This window comes from Anabrus simplex, chromosome 2 (assembly GCF_040414725.1).
Source record: "Anabrus simplex isolate iqAnaSimp1 chromosome 2, ASM4041472v1, whole genome shotgun sequence".
NCBI classification, from domain to species: domain Eukaryota; kingdom Metazoa; phylum Arthropoda; class Insecta; order Orthoptera; family Tettigoniidae; genus Anabrus; species Anabrus simplex.
The window spans coordinates 709,887,915-709,914,939 of record NC_090266.1 but is presented as its reverse complement, the minus strand read 5'-3'; the positions used below and the strand labels follow the sequence as shown (position 1 = coordinate 709,914,939).

The 27,025-nt window shown below is 38.4% G+C and overlaps 1 protein-coding gene across 4 annotated transcripts in view; it reads left to right on the top strand.

Annotated features, from left to right (window-relative positions):
- The window catches only part of CaMKI (Calcium/calmodulin-dependent protein kinase I), a 1,265,700-nt gene extending 1,239,031 nt beyond the window's left edge, over positions 1-26,669 (top strand). For all 4 annotated transcript variants that reach the window (XM_067141330.2, XM_067141331.2, XM_067141328.2 and 1 more), the window contains one exon: positions 19,736-26,669. In XM_067141330.2, the coding sequence (XP_066997431.1) occupies positions 19,736-19,806 (71 nt within the window). In that variant the 3' untranslated portion in view covers positions 19,807-26,669. The remainder of the gene's footprint in view (positions 1-19,735) is intronic.
- The last annotated feature ends 356 nt before the right edge of the window (positions 26,670-27,025 follow it).

The following is a 27,025-nucleotide window of genomic DNA, read 5'->3' as shown; positions in this document are numbered from 1 at the left end:
AGTTGTAAAATATGTGTTGGATACGGCCAAGGAAATAATTCATTTTTTGCATGAAAGTTCACTTCAAACGGAGCACATCTGCAGAAGTGGAAAAACAATATTCTATGGTCAAACACTCTGAATTTATGATGAAATATCCACACATTCTTGCCATAAAGTAGCAACGGTTTCAGAACAGCGAACTGTTGCGTTTAATGAAGCAACTAAAGTTAAAAACTTCATGGTTGTTCTGTATTGAACTGTGTAATGAAGCAAGTCAGAAATGAAATATCAGAGAGGGGGAAGAGGTTCATATCATCATCATCTAGTGACAGGTAGATAATGAAATGGAAGAAATTGATCTCTTCTCTACAGCAGAAAAGTTGATTTATGAAATTGCCTCCCTCCCAGGAAAATCCTGCTGCTGCCCATAATTGATGACATATTTGAGATTAATTTGCTATTATTATATTTATGTTATATTTCCATAAGTATATTTATCAATCTTTGTGGAATTCCTCACTTGATTTGACATACCTCTATACTCTCTTTCTTGTTTTGAACAGACATATGCATTCTATCCAGATGTTCCTAAATTCATTATAGAACTTATAAGATGGAGAGCAGCTACTTACTATGTAAGACTGTGTGGATAGTGTACATACGAAAGAAAAACATAGGTCCGAAATGATGGGCTGCAGCCTTCATCAGCGTTTTTCTTTTATGTGTACTCTATCTACGTGGTCTTACATGGTAAGTAACTGGTCTCTGTCTGTCTCCTAGATGCATATGCCATGTGATTCAATTGTAGTTTTATGCAACCTGCAATATTAATTCCATCCTGAAAACATCTGCCCTACTGGTATGCTCCGACAACACAACTGGATATCTTGGTATTTTTCCGCCTCACCATGATAGGATGCCATAATATTATACTCGTATTAAGCACTGGGAGGCATGTGTGGGCCTTCTAGATCATATGAACTTGACATGCCTGTGAAACACTAAATTGATATTGTGACCACACTAAACCTAATATGTGCTATAAGCTGCACAGTGTGCCATACGGAACCGTAACCTAGTTGGTAAAGGCGCAGTGGAGAGGCCTTACGTGTCGGGTGGGAAGTTCAAGTCTGGGGCGAAGATTCCATATTTTTCAAATATTTATTTAATACGTTGATGCAAGTGTAATAGATTAAAATAACTTGGAAACAATATTCTCTAACCCATGATTAAATAATGGAAATATTGATTCTTCTTCTTATTCATATTATTATTACTTATGAGGTGTGGCTGTGAACTTGTTTACATCTAATAGTATTATTATTTACATAGTTGTGTACAAACTTTATTTGGTATAGTCATGATCGTATTATTTGTGAGGTTATGTCGTGAAACATCTGCTGTATATACACTGACTGACAGAGCAAATGCAACACCAAGAAGGAATGGTCAGAACTTTATGCCAATTGCAGGGTAGACTGACGCACTGAGGTATGCTCATGATGTGAAATGCGCCGCTGTGCTGCGCACGTAGCGAACGATAAATGGGACACGGCGTTGGCGAATGGCCCACTTCGTACCGTGATTTCTCAGCCGACAGTCATTGTAGAACGTGTTGTCGTGTGCCACAGGACACGTGTATAGCTAAGAATGCCAGGCCGCCGTCAACGGAGGCATTTCCAGCAGACAGACGACTTTACGAGGGGTATGGTGATCGGGCTGAGAAGGGCAGGTTGGTCGCTTCGTCAAATCGCAGCCGATACCCATAGGGATGTGTCCACGGTGCAGCGCCTGTAGCGAAGATGGTTGGCGCAGGGACATGTGGCACGTGCGAGGGGTCCAGGCGCAGCCCGAGTGACGTCAGCACGCGAGGATCGGCGCATCCGCCACCAAGCGGTGGCAGCCCTGCACGCCATGTCAACCGCCATTCTTCAGCATGTGCAAGACACCCTGGCTGTTCCAATATCGACCAGAACAATTTCCCGTCGATTGGTTGAAGGAGGCCTGCACTCCCGGCGTCCGCTCAGAAGACTACCATTGACTCCACAGCATAGACGTGCACGCCTGGCATGGTGCCGGGCTACAGCGACTTGGATGAGGGAATGGCGGAACGTCGTGTTCTCCGATGAGTCACGCTTCTGTTCTGTCAGTGATAGTCACCGCAGACGAGTGTGGCGTCGGCGTGGAGAAAGGTCAAATCCGGCAGTAACTGTGGAGCGCCCTACCACTAGACAACGCGGCATCATGGTTTGGGGCGCTATTGCGTATGATTCCACGTCACCACTAGTGCGTATTCAAGGCACGTTAAATGCCCACCGCTACGTGCAGCATGTGCTGCAGCCGGTGGCACTCCCGTACCTTCAGGGGCTGCCCAATGCTCTGTTTCAGCAGGATAATGCCCGCCCACACACTGCTCGCATCTCCCAACAGGCTCTACGAGGTGTACAGATGCTTCCATGGCCAGCGTACTCTCCGGATCTCTCACCAATCGAACACGTGTGGGATCTCATTGGACGCCGTTTGCAAACTCTGCCCCAGCCTCGTACGGTCGACCAACTGTGGCAAATGGTTGACAGAGAATGGAGAACCATCCCTCAGGACACCATCCGCACTCTTATTGACTCTGTACCTCGACGTGTTTCTGCGTGCATCGCCGCTCGCGGTGGTCCTACATCCTACTGAGTCGATGCCGTGCGCATTGTGTAACCTGCATATCAGTTTGAAATAAACATCAATTATTCGTCCGTGCCGTCTCTGTTTTTTCCCCAACTTTCATCCCTTTCGAACCACTCCTTCTTGGTGTTGCATTTGCTCTGTCAGTCAGTGTATATCAATATGAGTTTATTTAATAAGAACACGTAATTAATAGTACACAAGGACCTTGTTTATCCGGATTAAGTGGACTGGAACTGATCGGGATTGTCAAAAATCTGGATAATACGAAAAAACTTAAAAATAAATGCAGTACATGTTATATAATCTATTAACATAAATTGTACAGTAATACCTTTCTTCAATTGCACAAACAAATATAAGAACACTTTTTGTACATTTAATACTCTGTTTTATGCACTAAAATAATCTGTAGGTTTTTCTGTTCTACATTTGTATAGCATTTGCGTGCAGCATGATCTCGAAAATGTTTTACCAACAACAGTTCTGCCATTGTGGTTTCAGTCAAGAATTCTAAATAGGCCATCAGTTTGTCCAGCTGCATTGTTGCCTGTCCATGATTCATTGTTTCTTCTGATGGAGCACCGGTTTCACTTTCAAATTCACCATCAGTGAATTAATAGTGGGTTGCAATCAGAAGAGCGTGGGTTCGAATCCCCCATTGGCCATCCTGGGAATGGTTTTCCATGGTTTCCCATTCTCAATTCCAGGAGAAAGCCAGGACAGTACCGTTGATAGACCATGGCTGAATTACTTCCAATTCCTGTCCTTAACTATCCTTGACGGAAAAGACATTCAAGAAGAGTCGACGCCGTAAAAGAAATACTGTACAAGTAAAAATAAAGTTTTATAATTTTCGATTTGGATAAACCGATCCAGATTAATGAGGGCCGGATAAATGAGGTTATTGTGCATATAATTTATTATTACCTGTATAGATGATGTATAATCGACTGCAATATTGTGCAACACAGTGTAATAAATCCAGAACAACACAATGTGCGACCGGATTTTCGAAGAAAATTCCGTACATTTCACTTTATTTTATTTTTTAAAATTTGCTTTACGTTGCACTGACACAGGCAGGTTTTATGCTGACAGTGGTATAGGAAAGGCTTAGGAGTGGGAAAGAAGTGGCTGTGGCCTTAACTAAGGTATAGCCCCAGCATTTGCCTGGTGTGAAAATGGGAAACCACGGAAAACCATCTTCAGGGCTGTCGACAGTGGGGTTCGAACTTGCTATATCCCGGATGCAATCTCAGAGCTGCGCACCCCTAACCGCACTGCCAACTCGCCCGTCCTTACATTGTACATAGCCTATTGGAGACTCTCAAAATTACGACAAAACATATTGTGTCATATTCTTCTAGAAGCCTGGCCAGGCAACGTATATAAAGATGCAGTCTTGAGGGTAGAGTAGAGTTGTTTTAATGAGACTTGTGTGAAAGTTGTGGACTCGTGTTGTGATTCTGTTGACATGCTACTGTAGCTGTCAAATGTTCGTCAAGATGGCGGTTCATTAATGTGTGTATATAATTTGTAAATAAAATAGTGTACACAACTAACAGCATTTTGTGTGCGTCTTTGTGGCTACATCATTGGCGACCATGACAGGATTGAAGAATAATTTTTGAGTGAATACGAGTGTAAGTGGGAATTAGAACAAAATGCAAATGATACTAGAAAATATGTGTGTACAACAACTTAAAGATGACCTCACAAAGAGAAATCTTCTGACGAATGGCACGAAGAAATTATTGAAGACACAATTATGAGAAGGTCTCATCGAAAAGGAGAAGCTCTCATTGAAAACGAGAAGCTCCTGTAGAGATTTTTATTGAGATGGACGAAACACAGGACTCGTCATCAGAAGAAGAGGTAAATATAACTAAAATGTGTTCCAACTTAATAAGCATAATGCAGGCAACTCGGTGACAAAATCTCGGACGTTGATTCACGAGTCAATTCCAATTTAATAAACCCAATTTTGAAAGTAAATGACAAAATTTCAAGTGTCAATTGCAGCCTAACAGAAGTGATTGCGGAACTAATTTCAAAGATAGATCACAAGATTTCTGAAGCTAATACAGTTTTAAGTAGACAAATATCACAAGTGTACACACAGGTTTACAAAGGAGAACAGTGCCTAGAATTGAAAATTTTAACTGCAGATGATAAAATTTAATCCCAAATTAGCAATGTCACCAATCAATTAACATAGCAGATTTCAGACATTAGGTCGAAACTGGGACAGGTTGAGCAGATTGGTAGTAGGGTAAGCCAGCTGGAAGGGGATATCTCGAACCTCAAGGAAGAGGTGGAGATCCAGGTTTCTGGGTTGGAAAACCGGATTTCGACCGTCAAGGGAGATGTGCAGAATATGCGAGAGAGCATCCTTCATGCGGTAGAAGATAAACTAACTCGAACAGGACCTATCACCACACCTTCAACCCCCTCAAACCTAACTGGCAACACAGGACACCTATACCTGAAGATGATAGAAGAGAGCCTTCCAGAATTCTGCAGACAACGAAGAGAACCCGACTAGCTTCATCGAGGTATCAGTCAGTCTACTAGAAAGGACTAATCTACTGGAGGACATCTTCGTTGAACTCATCACACTGCAGTTACAGGGGCAAGCCACTACTTGGTGGAATAACTTGAAGAGCTTAAATTTTATCTGGACTGATTTCAAGAGGGAATTCCTTGCTAGGTTTAATTCCGAAGGGGTGAAGAGCTCTGTGGAAAGGAAGCTGCTGACTGATGCACGGCCCACTGGCATGAGCGCTAGTGTGTTCATCCCCCAGAAGAACCAGCTCTTCAAGCGGCTGCACCCAGAAGGAAACGAGAACAAGATCTTAACAGACATCGTAGAGCTACTCCGCAATAAGATTAGACCTCTAGTGAAGGTATCAAAACCGAGATCCTTTGATGATCTGCATAGAATCATCGTCCAGTTGGAAGAAGAACACAAGAGCAAAGCCATGGAAGAGACCAGCTCGGTTAGGAAATGCTACGAATGTGAAAAAACGGGATACCTGAAGAACAAATGCCCAACTTTGGCGTCGGAAAACTGGGTCCAGCTCATTCTGGATTGAGGGAGAATGGGACCGGGAACAGGAATGCGCCTCAAGACCCGACAGACAAGCAACCCTGGTCAAGTAGGAGAGGGATTGGTCAGAATGTGAGCAGAATAGGCCAACCTCGTCCAGCTATCGTCTTAAGGTTAGGCAACAAGAATTTTTCAGCCTTACTGGACAGCCAACGAAGTCCTTCATTTGTAAATCGGACTGTTGCCAGATTACTACTGCCTATGAAGTCTCACCATCTCAGAAGGGTAGTGGGAGCAGCGGACGGGGTAACCTATTCCATCCAGGGACAGACTAACCTATCTGCTAAATGCATGGACCTGCCTATTGTAATTAACATTGCAGTGATTCAGAACCTAATACCTGACATCATATTAGGTCATGACTTTGTGGTAGAGTACAAGGTGAACCTAGACTATGCAGCTCACAAAGTCTTTTTGGGAAAAGACAGACGTCTGAGGGTCACCTAGCATGATGGAAATCTCCGGACTCGCAAGGATGCGGAGGTCGACATAGACCGGGGAGATATCCAGTTATCGCATCTTCATCCAAGTGAAGAAGAAGAGGAGCTGAGACGCGCCTTAAAGGACTTTCCGGAAGTCATCACTAATAAAATAGGATGTACCACCACTGTAACGCACACTACTGAATGCAGCACTTCCTCGCCCATCTAGCAACGTCCATATCCAATCAACCTGGATAAGTGCAACTTCCGTCATTCAGAAGATTCAAGAGATGGAAGGGCAAGGTCTCATCGAACCCTCTACATTGTGTTGGGGTTCACCTAACGTCCTACTGAAAAAGAAGAATGGGGAGTACCAATTGTGTGTGGACTTTCGCAAGTTGAACGAGAAGACTGTTAGTGACGCCTACCCCATGCCTGATCTGAAAGACTCGATGAAACGAGTAAGTGGGTCTAGGATTTTCAGCACTCTGGATCTCAACTCCGGATACTGGCAAGTGGAGGTCGAGGAAAGTTCTAGGCCACTGACCGCCTTCATGACACCAAGAGAATTGTACCAGTTTACAGTAGTGCCTTTTTGACTGAAGAATGCTCTTGCAACTTTCATTCAACTGACGAATAAGGTATTGTCATGATATATTCGAGATTTCTGTAAAGTGTATCTCTATGACATCTAGATCCACAGCAAGAATTTTCAAGAACACCGTGTACACCTGAAGAAAGTGCTGGAACGACTGAAAATTCATGGACTGACCTGCCAACTGGAGAAGTGCCACTTCGCCCAGTCCTGTGTAGAATATCTTGGCCATGACCTAACATCTGAAGGCTTAAAAAGGCAACCAGAGAAGAATAGAGCTACCGAGGAAGCTGAACACCCATGGACCAAGCGACAAGTATGATAGTTCTTTGGCTTGTGTGGATGGTACAGCAGCTTCATGCCACACTTTGAAGAGAGGGTAATATCACTCACCGATCTACTCCAGAACAACTGCCCATTCCGATGGACAAGCAAGGAAAAGGCAGCATTCCAAGTCATTAATGCTGCGATATGCAACGCTCCCAGTTAAGCCCATCCCGACCCTCAACGGAAGATGTACCTGCAGATGGACGCCAGCGATTCCGGCTTAGGAGCAGTGTTATTCCAGGAGAGAAGTGATGGCGGAAGGGACATCATCGAGTATGCCAGCAGAAACCTATCTACCACCGAACAACGCTACTGCACTGCTGAGAAGGAAGCCTTAGCCATGGTGTGGGCCATGGGCAAATTCAGAGGCTACTTGCAGGGAAGGAAGTTCCAGCTCTACACCGATAATGCAGCTCTCAAATGGTTGAACTCTGTTGTCTCTGGCTCAAAATCTAAATTGATGCAATGGGCTTTGTTAATCGCAGAATTTGATTTTGATGTGTGCCACGTCCCAGGACTGATGAACATAGGATCAGACAGTTTATCTAGGCACCCGGCAATGGAACCTGAAGCTAGGAGAACCCTTGTTGAGAGGGAGTTTCCACAAAATCACCAGAGCGAACCCAGTGAACCTATTCTTATGACCATCAAGAAGAAACTTGATCTGGGAGTAATCAAGCAATGGGAAGGACAAGACAAACCCTGTAGGACCATGGTGCAGTGGATTAGGAGACAAAACACCGATGGTCGACTCGTCCCGAGGGAATTCGATGTGCTACAAGAACTTCCGGGTTGTCAGAGGACTCTTGATGTACAGATCTCACCTCTCTGACATGCCTGCAGTGGTGATCCCTAGACAGCCCATGACGGACATCCTCGAGAAGTTCCACGACAGCACTGAAGCCGGACATCTAGGAGGTGAAGAGAAATATCAGTCTATCCGATGAATATTCTACTGGGTCAACATGCGGAAAGACATCCTGGTTATTTGAAAGGGTGCTACATCTGCACTTGCACCAAGACGAGCAACAGGAAGGCAGATTCCAGTCAGCAAGGAAGACGGTCGCAATGCCGTTGGGAGGGCATAGCCCTGGACATGATGGGTCCTTACTCTGGATTACCACGGGGTAAAACAGGATTCCTAGTAATCGCTAACCACTTCCCAAGATGGATTGAGGCCTTTCTGATACCAGAAGCCACGATGGGACGCATCACCAGTCTTCTACAAGATGAGGTATTCAGCCGCTATGGTTATCAATGGTGCATTCTGTCAGATAACGGAAGTCAGTTCACGTCAGGGAAGTGGCAGCAAATGATGACAGAATGGGGTGTGGAGCACTGGACCACCTTTATCTACAACCCAAGGGCCAATCCAACAGAACGACAGAACCAGGAGCTGCAAAGGATGCTACGGGTCCACCTAATATACAAAGAACATAGACCGTGGGACCGTCAGATACCACAGTCGCTCTTTGCCCTGCGATGACGCATCAACCGTGTCACTGGCTATTCCCCAGCAGAGCTGTTCCTTGGTCGACAGCTATACAGCACCGGGGATTGGGAGATTCATCCACCACCCACTTCTGGTCAAGATGATGCAGCTGTTTCCCTAGCAGAGTGGCAGCATAAGCAGCAGCCAGGACATCAAGGAAGAGCAAGCTTTGGCCGAGAAGAGATCCCTTACCCAGGCCAAGGCTCAAGATGTTGAAGCAATCCAGATCTTCCTACCAGGCAACAAGTACTGTGACGTAACCACCCAGTCAGTAACAAGATTGGAGGGTTTCATGCAGGTCTGGCACCTATGTGGATAGGTCCCATCGAGGTGGATAAGCAGCTGGGCCATGGGATTTACTTACTAAGGACCAACCCTCCTGTCAAGGTCCACGCAGGCCACGGCCGCTTCCTTCCCATTCCTAGGCCTTTCCTATCCCATCGTCGCCATAAGACCTAATCTCTGTCGGTGCAAAAAAAAAAAAAAGAAAGGGAAAAAGGTCCATGCATCGGAGTTGTGGTGTCACCCAACTGCTGTGTATACAGAGTAAGCCTGGTACTGCCATGGGTCCAGCTGAAGGAGAGGCTATTAATGACACAGCTCAATATGGTCATGAGGAGGAGAACGCATTGACTACCACTAAGAAAGAGGCTGGCAGCGAGGTGACACCAACCCCTGAGACTGCATGATCCAGTCAAGGGGACGAGAACACATCCATCGAGGAAGAGAGAAGATATAATCCAAGACCAAGGCAAAGTCGACGAGTGTGATAGACTGTTGAAATTGTTTCAAGTTATAGGGGTGATATTGATGCAAGTGTAATAGACTAGTATAACTTGGAAACAACATTCTCTAATTTATGGGTAAATAATGGAAATGTCAATTATTATTATTATTATTATTATTATTATTATTATGATTTAGTTGTGTACAAACTGTATTTGGTATAGTCATGATCGTATTATTCGTGAGGTTATGTCACAATAATAATTATTAATGTCGTAATGGTCCACCTTTTCAATACTATAATATGCAATATTTTTTTAATTACATTACTAAACTAGGGACTAGTTTCGGCCTTGGCTGGCCATCTTCAGCCTTAATGTAATACATCTAATAACTAAACAAATGTACAAACACACAATTGACATAAAAACAAATGCATAAACACAATATTGCATTAAAATTTGGGATGAACTATGTGTAAAATTTGAAAAATAAATTACTCTAAATTCTTAGCATCAGGAGTATGCTCATCATCCAGACTCTTTCTTGCATTAATATTCATAGAATTGTTAGTTCCATCACTGCTAATAATTACAATTTCAATTTGCAAAATGGGAACAGGTAAATGTTAATTCTGTAGTCAGATCATCAATCACCAAATCTACTTGAGTAGTGTTAGCAGTATGCAAGCCACCGGATGCCACTGTAAATAACCATCAGCTGTTGCAGAACTGCTAGATGGTGTTTCCACATCAACCAACGTAAATAAAATGAAATGTTCCCGTAGTGCTCGTTAAAATCATGCTGAAATGCTGTTGGACATTGTCAGGGTGGCAAATGAAGAAATGGTTAAAGCTGACACATTCTCAATTTGTGGCTGGTATAAATTCGCAATTCATTGTGGTGTCCATAAAGTTAACCTGAATAAATTATAGATAAAATTAGACAAAATTAATTCATTTGAAGGAGAGTGCGTGTTAGTCAAATGGCATAGGTTATATGAGACTTACCTCTCATTGCGGCATGTGGTGCGTGGCCTATTGTTGTGTGCCTCATACTAACAGTTGTGAGATTCAAAGGAAAAGGAAGGGGTGGGGCAAGGGGCACGTATTGAAAAAGTTGGACCATTACGACATGAAGTTTATATCCTATGAGGTTATGTCATGAAACATCTGCTGCATATATATTAATATGAGTTTATTTAATGTAAGAACACTTAATTTATATTATATAATTTATTATTACCTTTATATATGATGTATAATCCAGTGCAATATTGTGCAACACTCTGTAATAAGTCCAGAACAATGCAATGTGCAACTGGATTTGTGTAGAAAATTCCTTACATTGTAAATAGGCTATTGGATACTCTCAAAGTTACCAGAAAACATATTGTGTCATATTCATCTAGAAGCCTTGCCAGGCATCGTGTATAAAGAGGCAATCTTGAGGGTAGAGTAGAGTTGGTTTAATGAGACTTGTGTGGAAGTCGTGAACTCGTGTTTTGATCTGTTGACATGCTACTGTACCAGTCAAATGTTTGTCAAGATGGCAGTTCATTAATGTGTGTATATAATTTGTAAATAAAATAGTGTACACAACTGACAGCATTTTGTGCGTGTCTTTGTGGCTACATCAACGTGCCACACGTAATGTAAGTGCAATACCTGCTTTCATGCAAATCGTATGTGACTGAATGTGTTTGTGGTCCTAAGAAGGGCCAATTAGTTAACAGGGCAGACAGATACAGACTAGAAATCATAGGAACACAACTGCCCTAACAGTGTCTTATTGCAGCAATTACTTGATGTGATGACCGTTTTGGTTTATTCACGTTCGGGCCTGATGACCAATAGGTAGTCTTGTGCGCTGAAGCATTCCAGGTGTAATTGCTCGGCAGGCATCCATGATTAGTTGCCGGAGCTGGTTGGGGTTTTCTGGTGCTTCACTCTAAACGATGTTCTTCAAATACCCCCACAGGAAGAATTCTAATGGCATTAAAGCCAGTGATCTGGCAGGCCAAGAAACAGGGCCTCCTCGTCCTACCCGTTTCCCTGGCAGTTCCTCGTTCACATGATTATGACCGGGTAAAGTCGAATGTGCTGGAGGTTGATCCTTTTGCAACCACATCATCAAACGATCGTGCAAGTCCTCCAGCAGCCGTGGGAGTTCCTGACGCAGAATATGCAGGAAGCGTTGGCCCATCCAATGGCCCTCAAAGAAATAAGGTCCGATCAGACAATCCCCCAAGGTTCCACACCACACGTTCACTCCTCATCGTACATGATGGGCCACCTGTCGCACCCAGTGAGGATTGTCAGGACTCCAATATTGCATGTTGTGATAATTGACGTTCCCATTATTGTGGAAGCGCGATTCTTCTGAGAACAAGATGTGCTATACGAATGCTGTGTTTCTCCAGCCTGCCTAATAGCCACCAACAGAACTCTATTCAAGCTTTGAAATCATGCCCATGGAACTCTTGGTGTAGCTCAAGATGGTATGGATGAAATTAATATTTAGGCAGTATTCGCCAGATGGATGGCTGGGTGGTGTCCACCTGTTATGCAGTTGCCCTTGTACTGATGTGTGGATTATTACAAACTGCCTCCAGAATGGCCTCTTCTGTTTCACCTGATTAATGGGCCTGACGCGGACTGGTGGCTGCTTGGATGTCATATCTGTTGTTCTTAGGTGTCTTTCAATACGGCGGAATGTCGTAGCAGCCAGATGTCACCTGTCGGGATACCATTCCTGGTACAGATATAGTGCCCCGCACGTGTTTTGTCTTGCTTCCCCATAAATGAGGAGCGTGTCAATGTATTTCTCTGTGGAAAACATGCCGAAGTACAGCAGGGATTACAGTCAGGCCCTAACCAGCGGAGTATGCTCAGAGCACAACCTTAATAACAGCATCATTCTACTGTTTGAATGTGACAAACTTGGGTCTGTGTTTACGTATTCAAACATCATACTCGTGCAAAAATATATTAACAATGCAGGATTCGAACTGCTGATGGCACATTCTGTCGATTGCTAGGCTAACGCCTAACCACATCCTCTACGCTACACTGCTAGGAACCGGGCGAGTTGGTCGTGCGGTTAGGAGCGCGCGGCTGTGAGCTCTCGTACGGGAGATAGTGGATTCAAACCCCTCTGTCAGCAGCCCTGAAGATGGTTTTCTGTGGTTTCGCATTTTCACAGCAGGCAAATGCTGGGGCTGTACCTTAATTAAAGCCACAGCCGCTCCCTTCCCATTCCTAGACCTTTCTTGTCCCCTCATTGCCATAAGACCTATCTGTGTCAGTGCGATGTAAAGCAAATAACAAAAAAAAAAAAAAAAAGATAGGCACTGCTAGGAACATGCTGGTAGTACGAGAGTAGAGTGCATATGCCATCTGGTTTAGTGTTTAAGACATTAATTACGGCACTGTTACCTAGTTTTATGCATTGATTCTCCTCTTCATTACACCTGGTCACGGGGCGTGACACATTAACATAGTTACATGGTTAAAGGACGTCTCTACACGATTTCAAGGCGTCATGTTTTGTGAGTGGATGATATAACCTGTCGGTAGGGTTCAGAACTGTGTGGTAAATGTGCTCACCAGACATTAGTTCCATACAGTACACCTGTAGGGGAATACAATAATAATTATTAAATTAATGTTGAAAGGTCCACCTTTTTCAATACTGTATTATGCAATATTATTGAATTACATTACTAAAGTAGGGACTAGTTTTGGCCTTGGCTGGCCATCTTCACCCTTAATTTAATACATCTAATAAGTAAACAAATGTAAGAACACAGAGTTGACATTAAAACGAATGTACAAACACACAATTAACATTAACATTTGGGATGAACTAAGTGTAAAAAATCTGAAAAATAAATTAGTCTCTAAATTTTTAGCATCTGGAGTATGCTCATCATCCAGACTCTTTCTTGTATTGTACTCATAGAATTGTTAGTTCCATCACTGCTAATCATTACAATTTCAATTGCAAAACAGGAACTGGTAGATGTTGATTCTGTAGTCAGATCATCAATCACCAAATCTACTTGAGTAAGTGTTAGCAGTATGCAAGCCCCTGGATGCCACTGTAAATAACCACCAGCTGATGCAGAACTGCTAGATGGTATTTCCACATCGACCAATATAAATAAAATGAAATATTCCCGTAATGCTTGTTAAAAACATGCTGAAATGCTGTTGGACATTGTCAGGACGGCACATGGATATGGTTAAAACTGACACTCACTTAATTTGTGGCTGGTATAAATTCGCAATTCATTGTGGTGTCCATGAAGTTAACCTGAATAAATGATGGATAAAATTAATGAATAGAAGGGGGAGGGGAGAAGAGAGAGAGAGAGAGAGAGAGAGAGAGAGAGAGAGAGAGAGAGAGAGCGTGTTAGTCAAATGCAGGGGAATAGCCACCTTATAACTATGTTGCACATTAGTTGGGTTGCATAAAACTACATTGGAAGGGGCGGCTGTATCACACGGTATGTTTTGCTCCTGCTAGCTTTCTTACCTTAGCAATTATAGAACTTACCAATTAGTCATCACCCGCATTAGAATGAAAATATCAAATTCCATCTAATCAGTACTATAAATTATTCACTAGCATACAGTTCTATACAGAATGGGCTGATAAAATTACATGATGAAATTGCTATTTTTAGGGAACTCCAAACTTGAAATATTGCAACCATACCGGTACTTTGTTTGTAGACTAGATACTTTTGGGGAAACAAATGAAATTCTGTAGAAAATAGGACCTGTATTGCTGAAAGTCCTTTCTTCATCTACCATGTTAGTAATGTGAATAAGAAAGCTCATGTATTACCAACTGTACACTTTGATGGAAGTACTTTTACCATACTCTAAGGGAAATAAACATATTCTTTCTCAAGGAAATGTGATTTACAACTGAAATTATTCATGTTGCGTATGAATGTTTCTGTATATTACTGATACTGTAGTCTACTTTAGTAATACTCTTAAGTCCAACAATAATACCAAATTTATTACCATACACCTTAAAATTCATGGTCACCTTGTCCAAATCCATGAATATAGGATATTCAAATAAGATGACATTATTAGAAGTACATTAATTTACAGAGCCAAGTTAGCTGCATGTTTCAGGTCATGTAATCGTGAGCTTATGTTCTGAAGATGGTGGGCTTGAAAACCATCATTGGCAGTCCTGAGGATTGTTTCTGTGGTTTACTGTTTTCACACCATGCAAATGTTGGGGCTTCACCTTATTTATGGCAATGGCCACCGTAGCCTTTTCCCACTTTCATGTTGCTGAAAATCTTTGATGTGTTAATGACACATTGTACCACTCCTAAAAATAAAAAAAAGACATAATTTTAACCAAGTTGTAGGGAAAAAGTGGATTTGCCAAACCGAAATTTCCCCCAAATGAAGAAATAATGTAAGTTCTGTCACTCACTTTTAAACATACATTTTTGTATTGCTGATATTGGTAAGAGATAAATGTAATCTATTTTTCATGATGAAATCATGTAGATGTAATGCTGTGTATACTTTGTCTGCAACCTTTGGTACCGTACCATTATAAAGTTGATTCAAAACAAGTCGCTTGCAAATGAGATGGGAGAACATTAACAATTCTCGTCCTTCTAATTTTGAGTAATGCACAGCTTCATATAGTGGCAAATTTCTCTTTGGTTATGCAGTTGCTTTATTACAGGTAAATGAGGCATGCATGTCATAAAATTTAGTGGAAGTGTGCATGAGCAAATTATGTGTATTTCTGCCATCAGATGTTTTCTATGAGAATGTAGCATGGAAAAAATATCTCATTGTTAATAATATACCATTTTTTCTGTATGATTGTTTTGAATGAATTTACTAATATTATTTGCTGGTTGTTCTTTACTGTGAGTAATATCACTTTTCTCTCTTCTACAGTATATTTGCTATATATTGTAACTTGCAATATGGTTTTCTTGGCTATAGTTGTGACATTCTGTCAGTGACTGCTTCCAGGAATCATTAATTGGTATTAAGTAACCTCTGTTTATATAAATAAACTTGTTTGTGTTTTAATTTATTATTTCCTACCTGCAGTGATTTATTACTCCGTACACTTCATGATTTGTTCATGATATTCATGTGTAAGTTATTTGTTGTTCAACTCTGTTCAGTTAATTTTATCTGGTAAATTACTTCTTACTGCTTAATGATTTCAAATGTTTTAAACCAACAAATTCAGTCAGTTGAAATAGCAACTTCAAACTAAATTTGTGAATGAGAAGACTTACAAAGGAATTGTTTAGACCAATTGCAATGAAACATTGTAGGATGACTAGTTAAAACATCAGAACACTGCTGCATGCTTTCTGTTGTTACACAAGCTTGTCCTGTCCACAGCATGACAAAATGAGTCATTCTGAACAGGAATCAACTTCAAAAATGGCATTCACGGCCGCAGATCTTATAATCTCTGCAAAACATTAAACAATCTCAACCCCACCACATTACCATTTCCAAACTGGTATCCATAGCACCATCGTAACAGAAGCTACACCATATTTTAAGCAATGTACTTACAGTTTCACCCGGTGATGCTTCATAATTGTACAGTCATGCTTTTCCCAGGAATATAATGGGACTTGTTCTTTAACTTTAAAAAATGAACCGAAATTGACTGAGCAAAAGTTAACAGGTGTTTTACCATAGCCAAAGTTTTACATTTTTACTCTCTTACTATGTGTAGGTAGACTTACAGTGATGAAAGAAGTAGGAAAATATTCCTCTTGTGAAAGATGGGTTTGAATGGCACAGAATTCACAAAAACTTAACATCTTGTGTGTGGTGCTACTCAATTCGAGTGTTAACCATTACAACTAATTTGTGGCATGACCCTATTCTATCGTCTATTACTATAATGAAAAGTAATGGCATTTCAAACCTTTCTTCTGTTATAGCCAGTCTGTTTTCTCTCATGCTTTTCACACACCTTACACTCCACTGATTAATCTCCTTTACCCTCCATATAGTGTTTCCCAACTCCTTTTCTCACAAAACAGTATACAAAATTAAACTACATATTTTAATAATCATTAAGAAATTGAAATATTTAGAACGTTTTGATAAGCTGATTTGGTAAGAATATTGTTACGGAGTTATCCGTGGTAGTTAGAGGTGAAAGAAGGTGCTGGGATGAATAGGTCTCAACTTACGAAATTAAAGTTAATTTAAAACTTTAACAAAGGTTATATTTCCTTTTCAAGATCAAGAAATAACAAGAATAACAGGTACTCAGTAGCATATCAACAAACTAAGAATGTACAATTGCAATTTGTTAATGGATTTGGGCTTCGAGCCCCCAGACACGCAATCCTTGAGCAATGAGCCCAACTTTACATATGAACAACGTTCAACAAAGGGGCAGAAAACCCCAACCATGCCAAGGAGCACTAGCTCCCAATTATCCAGTTAAGCCTGCTCGAGGCACACAGAAAATACAATTTACGAAAGAGCAACCCGCTCTCAAAGTTCAAGCCTATTCAAAGGCCACACCAAACTCTACCTTCAAGCTGCCCTCCAGGCACACAAGAACAGGGGTAAAAATACCCAACCTACTGAGGCCTATTCACTAAAGAAACAGGACAATTACATGGCCCCAAAATACCAACTTGAGTGGAGGCGTAACTTGCACTCCTAATACACCTTTTTAAAACCTATTTGGCTCTTAGGCCGCTTGTGCAAGGGCTAATCCCATACTATGGAGGTGACACAATAGGAAAATTTATTACATTACAAAGAGAAGGGAAACTGTTATGAAAACGTAGTCACCTCAAAACACTATGAGTGGGAGCTCGAGAGGGTTAGGCACACTCTATCCTGATTTGTAGTTAGAGACGGAATTTACACCAAGTGTCTTTTACATTTTAAAGGAAGGTTACATGATAAGTTTCGAACCTGCCCCGAGGGTTAAACTGCTGAGCTAGCAAGAAATGAAGTTATTAAAAGGCCATTACCTTATGGAAGAACTGCTGCCCGAAGGAAGAGGCGCTTCCCACCCCCTGATACATAATCACACTAGGAAAGATGTTACTGAAGTGGCCCGGAGACCAGAAAATCAGCAGTTTAAATACCCTCGTGGAACATTTGAGACCTTTCAAGAATGAGAACCCACACCCCCCTCAACTTTATTGGCTAGGATCAAGCAACATATCCATATCGGAGAAGACGTACGTTATTGGTCAAAAATTAATTAGAGAAATTCGGGATTGGCTAAATTCAAAACAAGCGGAAAGAGAAGGGTTATACTGCCAACCCAAAATATGACTGAAAGAAATTTAACAAGAACAAACTTATGAACACAAAATTTCTCAAAAAACAGTTCCTTCACTTCGCACTAGGGTGCACAATTGTAGTTCTTCAGTAGTGCCATCTAGAAGAGAATGTTCACACTTCTCACTACAGAGAAAACAAATATAAATCAAAAAAGACACAGTTCAGAACTCTTCAAAATTTACAATAGCGACATCTTCTGAGAAACTTTAGAATTAACATGGTTGTTAAAGTTCAGGCCTTCTCCTGCAGAGGAGTCTCAACTGGCGCAATGTTTGAATTAGCGGCGTGGAGGTGTACCGCCCGGTACAAATATAATTATTACAAGCAGTAAATATTAAGTTGTTTCTGAGTGGTGTAACACCCAGCAAACAAATTTTGCTCTTATAAGTACAGAAGCTAAGCTCCAAGTGAATTGGTTATGCAGTACAGGTCAGGTAGCTCCAAGCTTGCATGTGAAAGATGGTGGGTTTGAACCTCATCAGCAGCAGCCTTGAAGATGGTTTACCATTTTTATCATTTTAACACCAGGCGTAACATGAGGCTGTAACTACTTTGATGCCATGAGCACTACCTTCCCAGTCCATGATTTCCCAAACCCAGTATCACTGTAAATCTAAACAATGTTAAACAGCTAGTAAAAAAGAAGATATTGTTAAAGCTGGATACCAGTAATTTATCTGTTCCCTTTGTTTCACTGAGTTACTTCATGAACAGAACTGTTTAACACTTTAATGGTAAATGGGCTGTCATTGTTCTTCAATAATTTATCCTTCTCCTTTTTTTCTCCAAATAACTTTTTACTGTTTGTTGGTCTCTTCAAGATACGTACTGCTACATAAAATGTTCCTTAATTAAGGCCACAGCCACTTCCTTTCCACTCCTAGCCCTTTCCTATCCCATCGTCACCATAAGACCTATCTGTGTCGGTGCGACCTAATAACACAGATAGTAAAAAAAAAAAAATCACCACATTAACATAATATGAAAGCCGGGCTGAGTGGCTCAGACGGTTAAGGCGCTGGCCTTCTAACCCCAACTTGGCAGGTTCGATCCTGGCTCAGTCCGGTGGTATTTGAAGGTGCTCAAATACGACAGCCTCGTGTTGGTAGATTTACGGGCACGTAAAAGAACTCCTGCGGGACTAAATTCCGGCACCTCGGCGTCTCCGAAGACCGTAAAAGTAGTTAGTGGGACGTAAAACAAATAACATTATTATTAACATAATATGAAAAGAAAATTAGTGTATTTATTTTCATCAGTTATAATTCATTATTAACAGACCTTGCTTGAATTCATGTAAATATCAGTGAAATCTGTATAGCCTTCTTACATAAATTTGTTAAAATTTTGAATGTTAAAATACCTATGTCATTTAAAATTTCCAGTCTTGGTACAAAGACCTGCAGTTTGTAAGTGTAAACCATGGCTACCTTCATCATTATATAATTGTAGTAATAATCTTATTGTGCTGATTTATGTGATTATCTTAATAATAATAATAATAATAATAATAATAATAATAATAATAATAATAATAATAATAATAAATTGTTTTAATTTGAAGAATACAAATTCCATATCATCTCTCATATGCATTTAATTTGCTGCCCAGCTGGTGAAGTGTAGATGCTTGTTTGGTGTATATTCTTAATGAAAATATTTAGCTTGCATAATTAGTGAACGACTCTAATGCTCATGTACCGTTTGAATTGTGCTTCGTTTTTAATATTAGACCTATTTTGACCATGATGAAATTTATTTTTAAACAGCAATTAGTGTGTACTCTAGATTTCTTAGACCTATTTTGACCATGATGAAATTTATTTTTAAACAGCAAGTAGTGTGTACTCTAGATTTCTTTCGATAGGTATCTTGCTTCATGAAGAGAGCATTCTGTTGGGATCACTTGCTGCTTTTTGGCACTAGTTCACTGAAGATGTTACTTTATATGATTTTGATTATACTATGTATTTGAATCTAGAATTGATTGAATTATTTTTATCAATAATTGGAAAATGATATATGTTTCAAAGAGGAAATCATTGGTGGTTATGTTTTCAGCAAGCGTACCATGCAGCTACAGTGATCCGACAGATGCAGCGGATGGCTCTCGGCAGCAGCAGCACCAGTAGTTCAGACCGTGCCTGTATCACAGAAAACAGTCCAGATTTGAACGGAACTTCTCAGAACAACTAAGGGATGCTATCTGCTAACTTATCCCTCATCTCGTGTTTCTTTGGCCACTGTTGTAAAATCATGTCTCTGTTTCAAGGCCTTAAAATGTTGTACTTTTACCTCTCTTTGGAAAATGTTTGTCAGAGCTTCTATAAACCTGTGTCCATCTGAGCTGATAAGTGAGAGAATGAAGTTTGAAAGCCTGGCAGGAGCAGCTTCCATGTAATCCAAACAGATCTGTCATCCAGTCAATTTGATATCATCACGTTGATGTATTTCTTTTATATTTTCAGGTATTGTAACTCATCCCTTGACTTCATGTATGTTTGTCATAGGAATAAAGAGACATAGGAAAAGTTTGTATAAATTCATGTTTGGGAAATATTCCAGTATCTTTGGCATGGAAATTTAGTGCAGACTTGTACAGTAAAGATTTTCCATTGATGTTGAATTTATTCACATTGATTTTCACTGAAAACAAGTGTTCTATGTGTGGAAAGCTACATGTCCACTGTTATGATACAATAAATATTATTCATTTTTAACCAATCCAGAAAATCTCTTCAGTCATGCCATACGTCTATCATTGCCGCACAAATGTCGTCCCTCTTGCACAAGCCTCGTGTTTCTCTGCTTGGTTTGTTATTTGAGCAGATTCACAAGAGGCCAAGAAGGGACAGTATTGAATGCTTTGTAAGGCAGAGTAATGGCTCATTAAATGTAACTTACAGTGTTCCTAATTAACGAAACTGAAGTGCTTGTAGCAGTTACACGATTGGTAAACTTACTACTTCCTTGTGGAAGCAACAGGTGACCTGGATTGCCATCCTAACTTTCTATTTCAAAAATATGTGAAAAGAGAGTTGTGTATTTTAGACAATGTTACTGTATTAAAAGTAAGCTTGTAGTAGTATATTGTAAACCATTCCTGTATATCTATGACCATTGACTTTCCATATCCAGGGCTGTGTTAGTTTCAGTAGATCACAGTAAAATTTTACATACCAATACTTGCATTGATATTTTAAATACACATAATGTATATCCAAAAAGAAAAAAGATATTCTATTAACCGAAGGTGGAAACATCACCATTGTTGTAACACATCCTTAGACTGAAAGAATAAAGTTACATTTCGGATGAACCTGATTAAACTACACAGGTTTCATGATATCAATGAATTACCATCTAAATTGTGCTTTCAGAAGAAGCAGCATGACCACATCTAGACAAATGAGACAGTGAATCTTGTCAATGGAGTTGAAAGGCCTAATGAATGATTCCTGTACAGGACTGGAAATTATATTCCATCAATATGTAAATTAGTATCACTGTATCGTTGCAGCACATAAGTTGAAACAGTACCACAAGATGGCTTTAATAAGTGGCCATATTGTATTTCTCTTGATGGAACAAACAGAAATCATACGGAGGCAGCATCAGAGAAAATCTGGATTCAAAACCATGTTAAAGATAAATATTGTCTCTGAATTTCATTCATTAGCCAAATAAATTGTGGCATTTATATTCTAAGGAAATAAAAAGAGGCCAGGATTTTTTTTCTCATTTATTTATCAGAATCCTCACTACTGGTACTTCATGCATCATTAGATAATGATTATGATCATGATGCAGCCCTGTTATATTATCTTGCTCCTTGGTACCCTCTTCCAAAGTTGATAGTTACATGTGTTAGTTTGATAATTGTGACAGCCAATAAAGATGATATACCCATAATTTGAATTATGGCATGTTTCTTAATTCCCGTAACTTTAACCAGCGGATGTGTTTCATCCTGGCACCATGGCTCATTGATTTCTGCAGTCAGTGTTGAGATCTCCTAGTGCCCTGCCTTCCAAGTCATTATTTTTCAGTATGGAATAACATTCTCGGCAGATGAATATTCTGTTATTTCTTGAAACTTCAGTGATTATGTTAAAGAAATGGATGCATAGTTTACTGTGAGGAGAAGAGTGGCCCAAGGGCAATAATTTTCTCATAATCTAAGTATTGTTACTTCCTTTGACCAGATTAGTGTTCTTATTTTAAAGCATGTTTGAAGGTTGAGATATAAATGTTAAAATTTTATTTCCTGACAGTGTGCAGTGAAAGATACATGCAGTTTAGTGAGCATGCAGTTTTTCTTCAAATGCAAACATGCCTCATTAGTTTCTTCAGAATATTACAAATGGAAGTCTATTTACTGTATGTTATTGTATTAAACATTCATAAAACATTGCATTAATACAGAGATTCAAAATTTTGAAGTTTGTTGTTATAGTTTCTAAGTGTTACAACATAAGGTCTACATCGAATGTTATAATTCTCAGAGTTCATTTCTATGAAATTTGGAAGAGACTATTGTGGTCATTGTCGAAGTTTAAGATATTTTTCTGAAGGAACTATGAATATTGATTGAAATGTTCAATAACATTTATCTTCCATTTTTGTTTTATTCAAAATAACATTGATTGATTTGTATTGTATACATTGGTTTTATGATTTTTCATTCAATAAATAAATTCATTCATTAAATAAGGGACTTTGTTGTTATTGCTAGTAGAGCAATATATTATAGAAATTAATTCTGCGATGAGTGACATGATGTATGCTTCAATTAATGAAGATATGAAGTGATATATGAGTGATTGTCAGACAGAATATGTGAAAGAGTGAATGAATAAATTGGTTGTATTATTTAAATAAAACATAAATATACTTATCCAAAAATATTGAACTTACATTTTTAAAATTCAAAATCCTTTTCTGTAATATTGAAATGAAAATTGACCCTTAAATTTTTATATAGATTCTTATTGCTTATTCTTATTATATTGATTATTATTTTTACCAAAAGCCTTTATTAGTAATTCATGTTACTCTTGAGTAATACTGTACATATCATAAATCCAGTGACATTGGTTGGTATGTCAAAAAGGGGGAGTATCTATGATTCCATTAAAGTATTTCTTATTTCCAGTACTTCTTGAGAGCAACTTTCTGTTATGAACAGGCCTAGTCTTATGTAAATGGCATATTGTTCTCTTTTGTTTACGCATTTGGAGACTGAAATTTTTCTTGATAATTCTCATTCATAAACGAAAAATAAAAGAATGTTGAAACTCATCAACTTATAAATGGAATATTATTTCTTTGTCAATATTTCTTTTGTGAAACATGAGAGCATGTGAACTTAAAATGGAGCATAGCATTGCTTACCTTGTCAAAATTAATAATGTTATATTTTATAATTTTTAAATTTATTTGTACATTTGCATTTACATTTAATAATTGAATTTCAAATCTATTGCAATAATGTAATTAGTAGGAAAGTGTACAAATTATTATATAATTCCTATCATACTCCATTAGCTTGCATTTCTCTAAATAATTTTATTTCAGTTTTGTTCTATTCTTTGTTCTTATTCAGTTTTATATTAACTGCAGAGCAGTTGGACAGTTGTGCATGATGCATTTTTACAGTAAAACTAGAATGTGGTATCAAATGGTCTCAAATATTGAAATTTCTCTGTTGAGATACCGGTAATTGATTTGTGTGTATCATTCCTGTTCTGTGTACATACTTAACGGTTTTGTTCTTAATTAATTTTCTCCCTCAATGACTTAATTTAATACTGTCATTTCTGGACTTGGGAAACTAAATGTTGAGTGATACATTGTATGCTTTCTTATATGGCACAGGAAACAAATGTGTCTCAGTATATATAACATTTTTGTATTATACTGCATGTTTGTCATCATTTAGGTGTATGCCAATATTTTGAGCTTATGTCTCATATTGTACTGTATAATGCAGTATTCCAGTGAGCCTGCTAAATAAGATAGCTCTCTAGTTTATTTTTTGCCAGTTCATACTCAGATATTGCTGCTGTTTTACAATTGGCTGATTATATTTTTATATTTTGCATGTGTATGTGTGTGTGTAACCTTTTTGGAAAATCTTAAAGCCAGGTAATAAAAGTTCATTTCTTTTAATTTACATGAAAAAACTAATCCTTTCCCCACCGGGCCATGTGCAGGTGCTAAGCTCATATAGTAAGTGAAGTCCATGGTTTCTATTTTAATAAACACTTTTTAATTTTGAGATTAATATTTCATTTATGATGATTCAGATGATGATGATTATTATTATTATTATTATTATTATTATTATTATTATTATTATTATTATTATTATTATTATTATTATTATTATTGTGGTGGTTGTGGTCAGATTTCAGTGGTGGCTGACAGTAGTTTGGAAAATGTTCAAACTTTATTACTTTCAAAGTTTTTGACAATGTACCGTGTCTCATGACTTGAATATTTTACCTGTTATTACCATCTTCTATTGTCGTTAGTTGAAGTGGAGAATATTAATTGTTACTGCTTCTCAGCACAGCGGCATGGTATTTACAACAGAAATACTTTAAATGAAGGAAAAATTTCATTAAGTAATCTAGTAAGCAAATTCTGTATTGCTCTGCTGCATTTATTGGATTTGTCAGTTATGTAGGCAGTTTTTCAGATTTTGTGATGAAGAGATGTTTATAAGTTAATTTTATAATAAAATAAATTTTTTGCTTGTAGATGAGAGTTCACGATCTTAAAATGTCTGTTTACTTCTTTGAAGTTGTGTCCACAAAAAATATCAGACTCAAATCTACCTTTCATTTGTAAGTATTTTAATTTTGTTTCATCAAAATAAAAATTATGTAAAAAATATTAAGTCCTTTGTGTTCTCCTCCTTTATTTTTGTTACTATTCATCAAAACTACAAGCATACTGAAGTGGAACATGGATGAAATGAACCTCTCTTAAGGGGGTGATAATAATAATAATAATAATAATAATAATAATAATAATAATAATAATAATAATAATAATAATATAATAATAATAATTAGATAGATAGAAAGATAGATTCATGTCTCTCTGTCTGTCTATTTTTCTTTCTTTCATTTTATTTTAGTTTTTAATCCTCTCTCATATCAGATATTATTATTATTATTATTATTATTATTATTATTATTATTATTATTATTATTATTATTATTATTATTATTATTATTATTATTATTATTATTATAGGTAACACTTCGGCGAGGACTTGTACTCCCATTCTAGGCAAAACAATCAGCATTCAGTGGTTTTATATTGATTGGCTCATTCTTTGACCAAGGAATATAATATATACAGTATATATATCATTATGTTTTAAAATCTATCACTGAAGAAATTCATGTTGATTTGCACATTAATTTCATAATTTCATGGCTCCAACTTACAACATTCTATTCTTTGGTTTTTATTGCTACATTCCCGACCTTTTTGAACCATCCAACCAGCTAAGGCTGGTCTGCACTGAAATAATAGAAACTTGCACTGAAACTTCATTATAGGAAAGTGCATTGCTGTAATGTACTTGTTACATGTTCAAGTGGTGGGGTATAGATTCATGTCTCTCTGTCTGTCTATTTATTTATTTTTCTTTCTTTCTTTTAGTTTTTAATCCTCTCTCATGTCAGAACGACATTTATCTCAGCAAAATGTGACTCGAAGTGTGATTTTCTTAAATTTTATTGTTAGGTTTTTTCCAATAAAAGGAGGATTGTGGTTTGTGCAGGAAATAATGGAAATTAATTTCTGTACTGTAGATTTTGGAGAGTATTTTACTGTAGAATAGCAATTGTCGAAGGTGGTTGATCAACGCAAAGGTCTTGCATGTTAAGAGTGAGAAGGTACATGCCGGTACTGCTCTGCTCAGTTGAAAGCTAGACCCAGAACTTGCTGTTGAAGAGAAATACTCTGAAATTGCATTTGTAGATTAGGATTTGATAAATTTATATTATCTAAGTTCCAATAACTTAGTGGTTCAGTTTTATATTTCCTTGAGAGTACAAGCTTTCTGGTGCCTTAAGTCTGCATATTTTACATCTAAGATGAACTCATCAAAGTGCTTTCCTCCTCGGTTCATGAAATGAATTATATTAGTGTAGGATATGGAGGAAGGGCAATAGGATATCTGTGTATATGATGCTGCCATAATCATGGAGATCACAAGTTGTAGCCAGAGCCACTCTATGGATTTTCACCCAAAACCTCCACCTTGGGGCAGCCATTATTAAGTGATCAGTTCATCAGCTTTCCACCACTGTGTCCTGAATTAATTTCCTGTATATGAATGGAATTTGTCGTGGATAACATAATTGTTGAAATGTCCTCTTGGAGTACTCTTTATTTCCATCCTAACTAAGCATTCCATAATATTCCATCCATGTCTTATTCATGTTATTTCAATCACTAACATGAAAGGAGTCGGTCATCATAGGATTGTGCAAGATTTCATTATATTCCATCTCTCCTTGTAGAAGTGGGGCAAGGAGATGTATTCATTCATTCATTCATTCATTCATTCATTCATTCATTCATTCATTCATTCATTCATTCATTCATTCATTCGTTCGTTCATCACGATAAGGGAGAATGATCTTAACAAGTACATTTTTGTAATGGTTTGGTTAGCAATGTTATTTCCAAGTCCAGTAAAATGGCATGAATGCTTTGTGTTGGAATTCTCTCTAGAAGAAAAGATTACTAATATTAGTATAAATTGTGAAGACAAGTTGAAATAATTGAATGTAATCCTACTTGTACATGACTTGTGAATGATTTTGTATTTGTTTATGTTCACCAGTTGCTCATTTATTACATGACTCTGTAACGGGAGACATAACTCCTGAAGCAGTCTTAGTGCAGAAATCGTACTTATTATAATCATGGCTCTATTAAAATTGAATTTAATAAAGGATCTAAACTATGGGCCAGTCTCATTTCTTCAGATGGACCAGACATGTCTTGATATTTTATTTAGGTCTGAACAAATTTTCAATTGATGGCACAATTGTTTATACTTTCCCAAACCTTTCCACTTGTAGTGTAAGGGTGCCTATATTAGCTGCTGATGCGATTACAACAGATTAAATTGATTATGATTCAACTGTCCTTGAAAAAATCTGAATAGCAAGTTCAAAATAATACTGTTATTTAACGGTCCTTCAATTGATATAGATTTTATAATATTTTGGTGAGATGGAATTTTATCCCACGAGAGTCCTTTAGTTTGTTGTAAACAGAGTTTTCACATCTGAACACCCTCAAATGCCGCCATCCTCC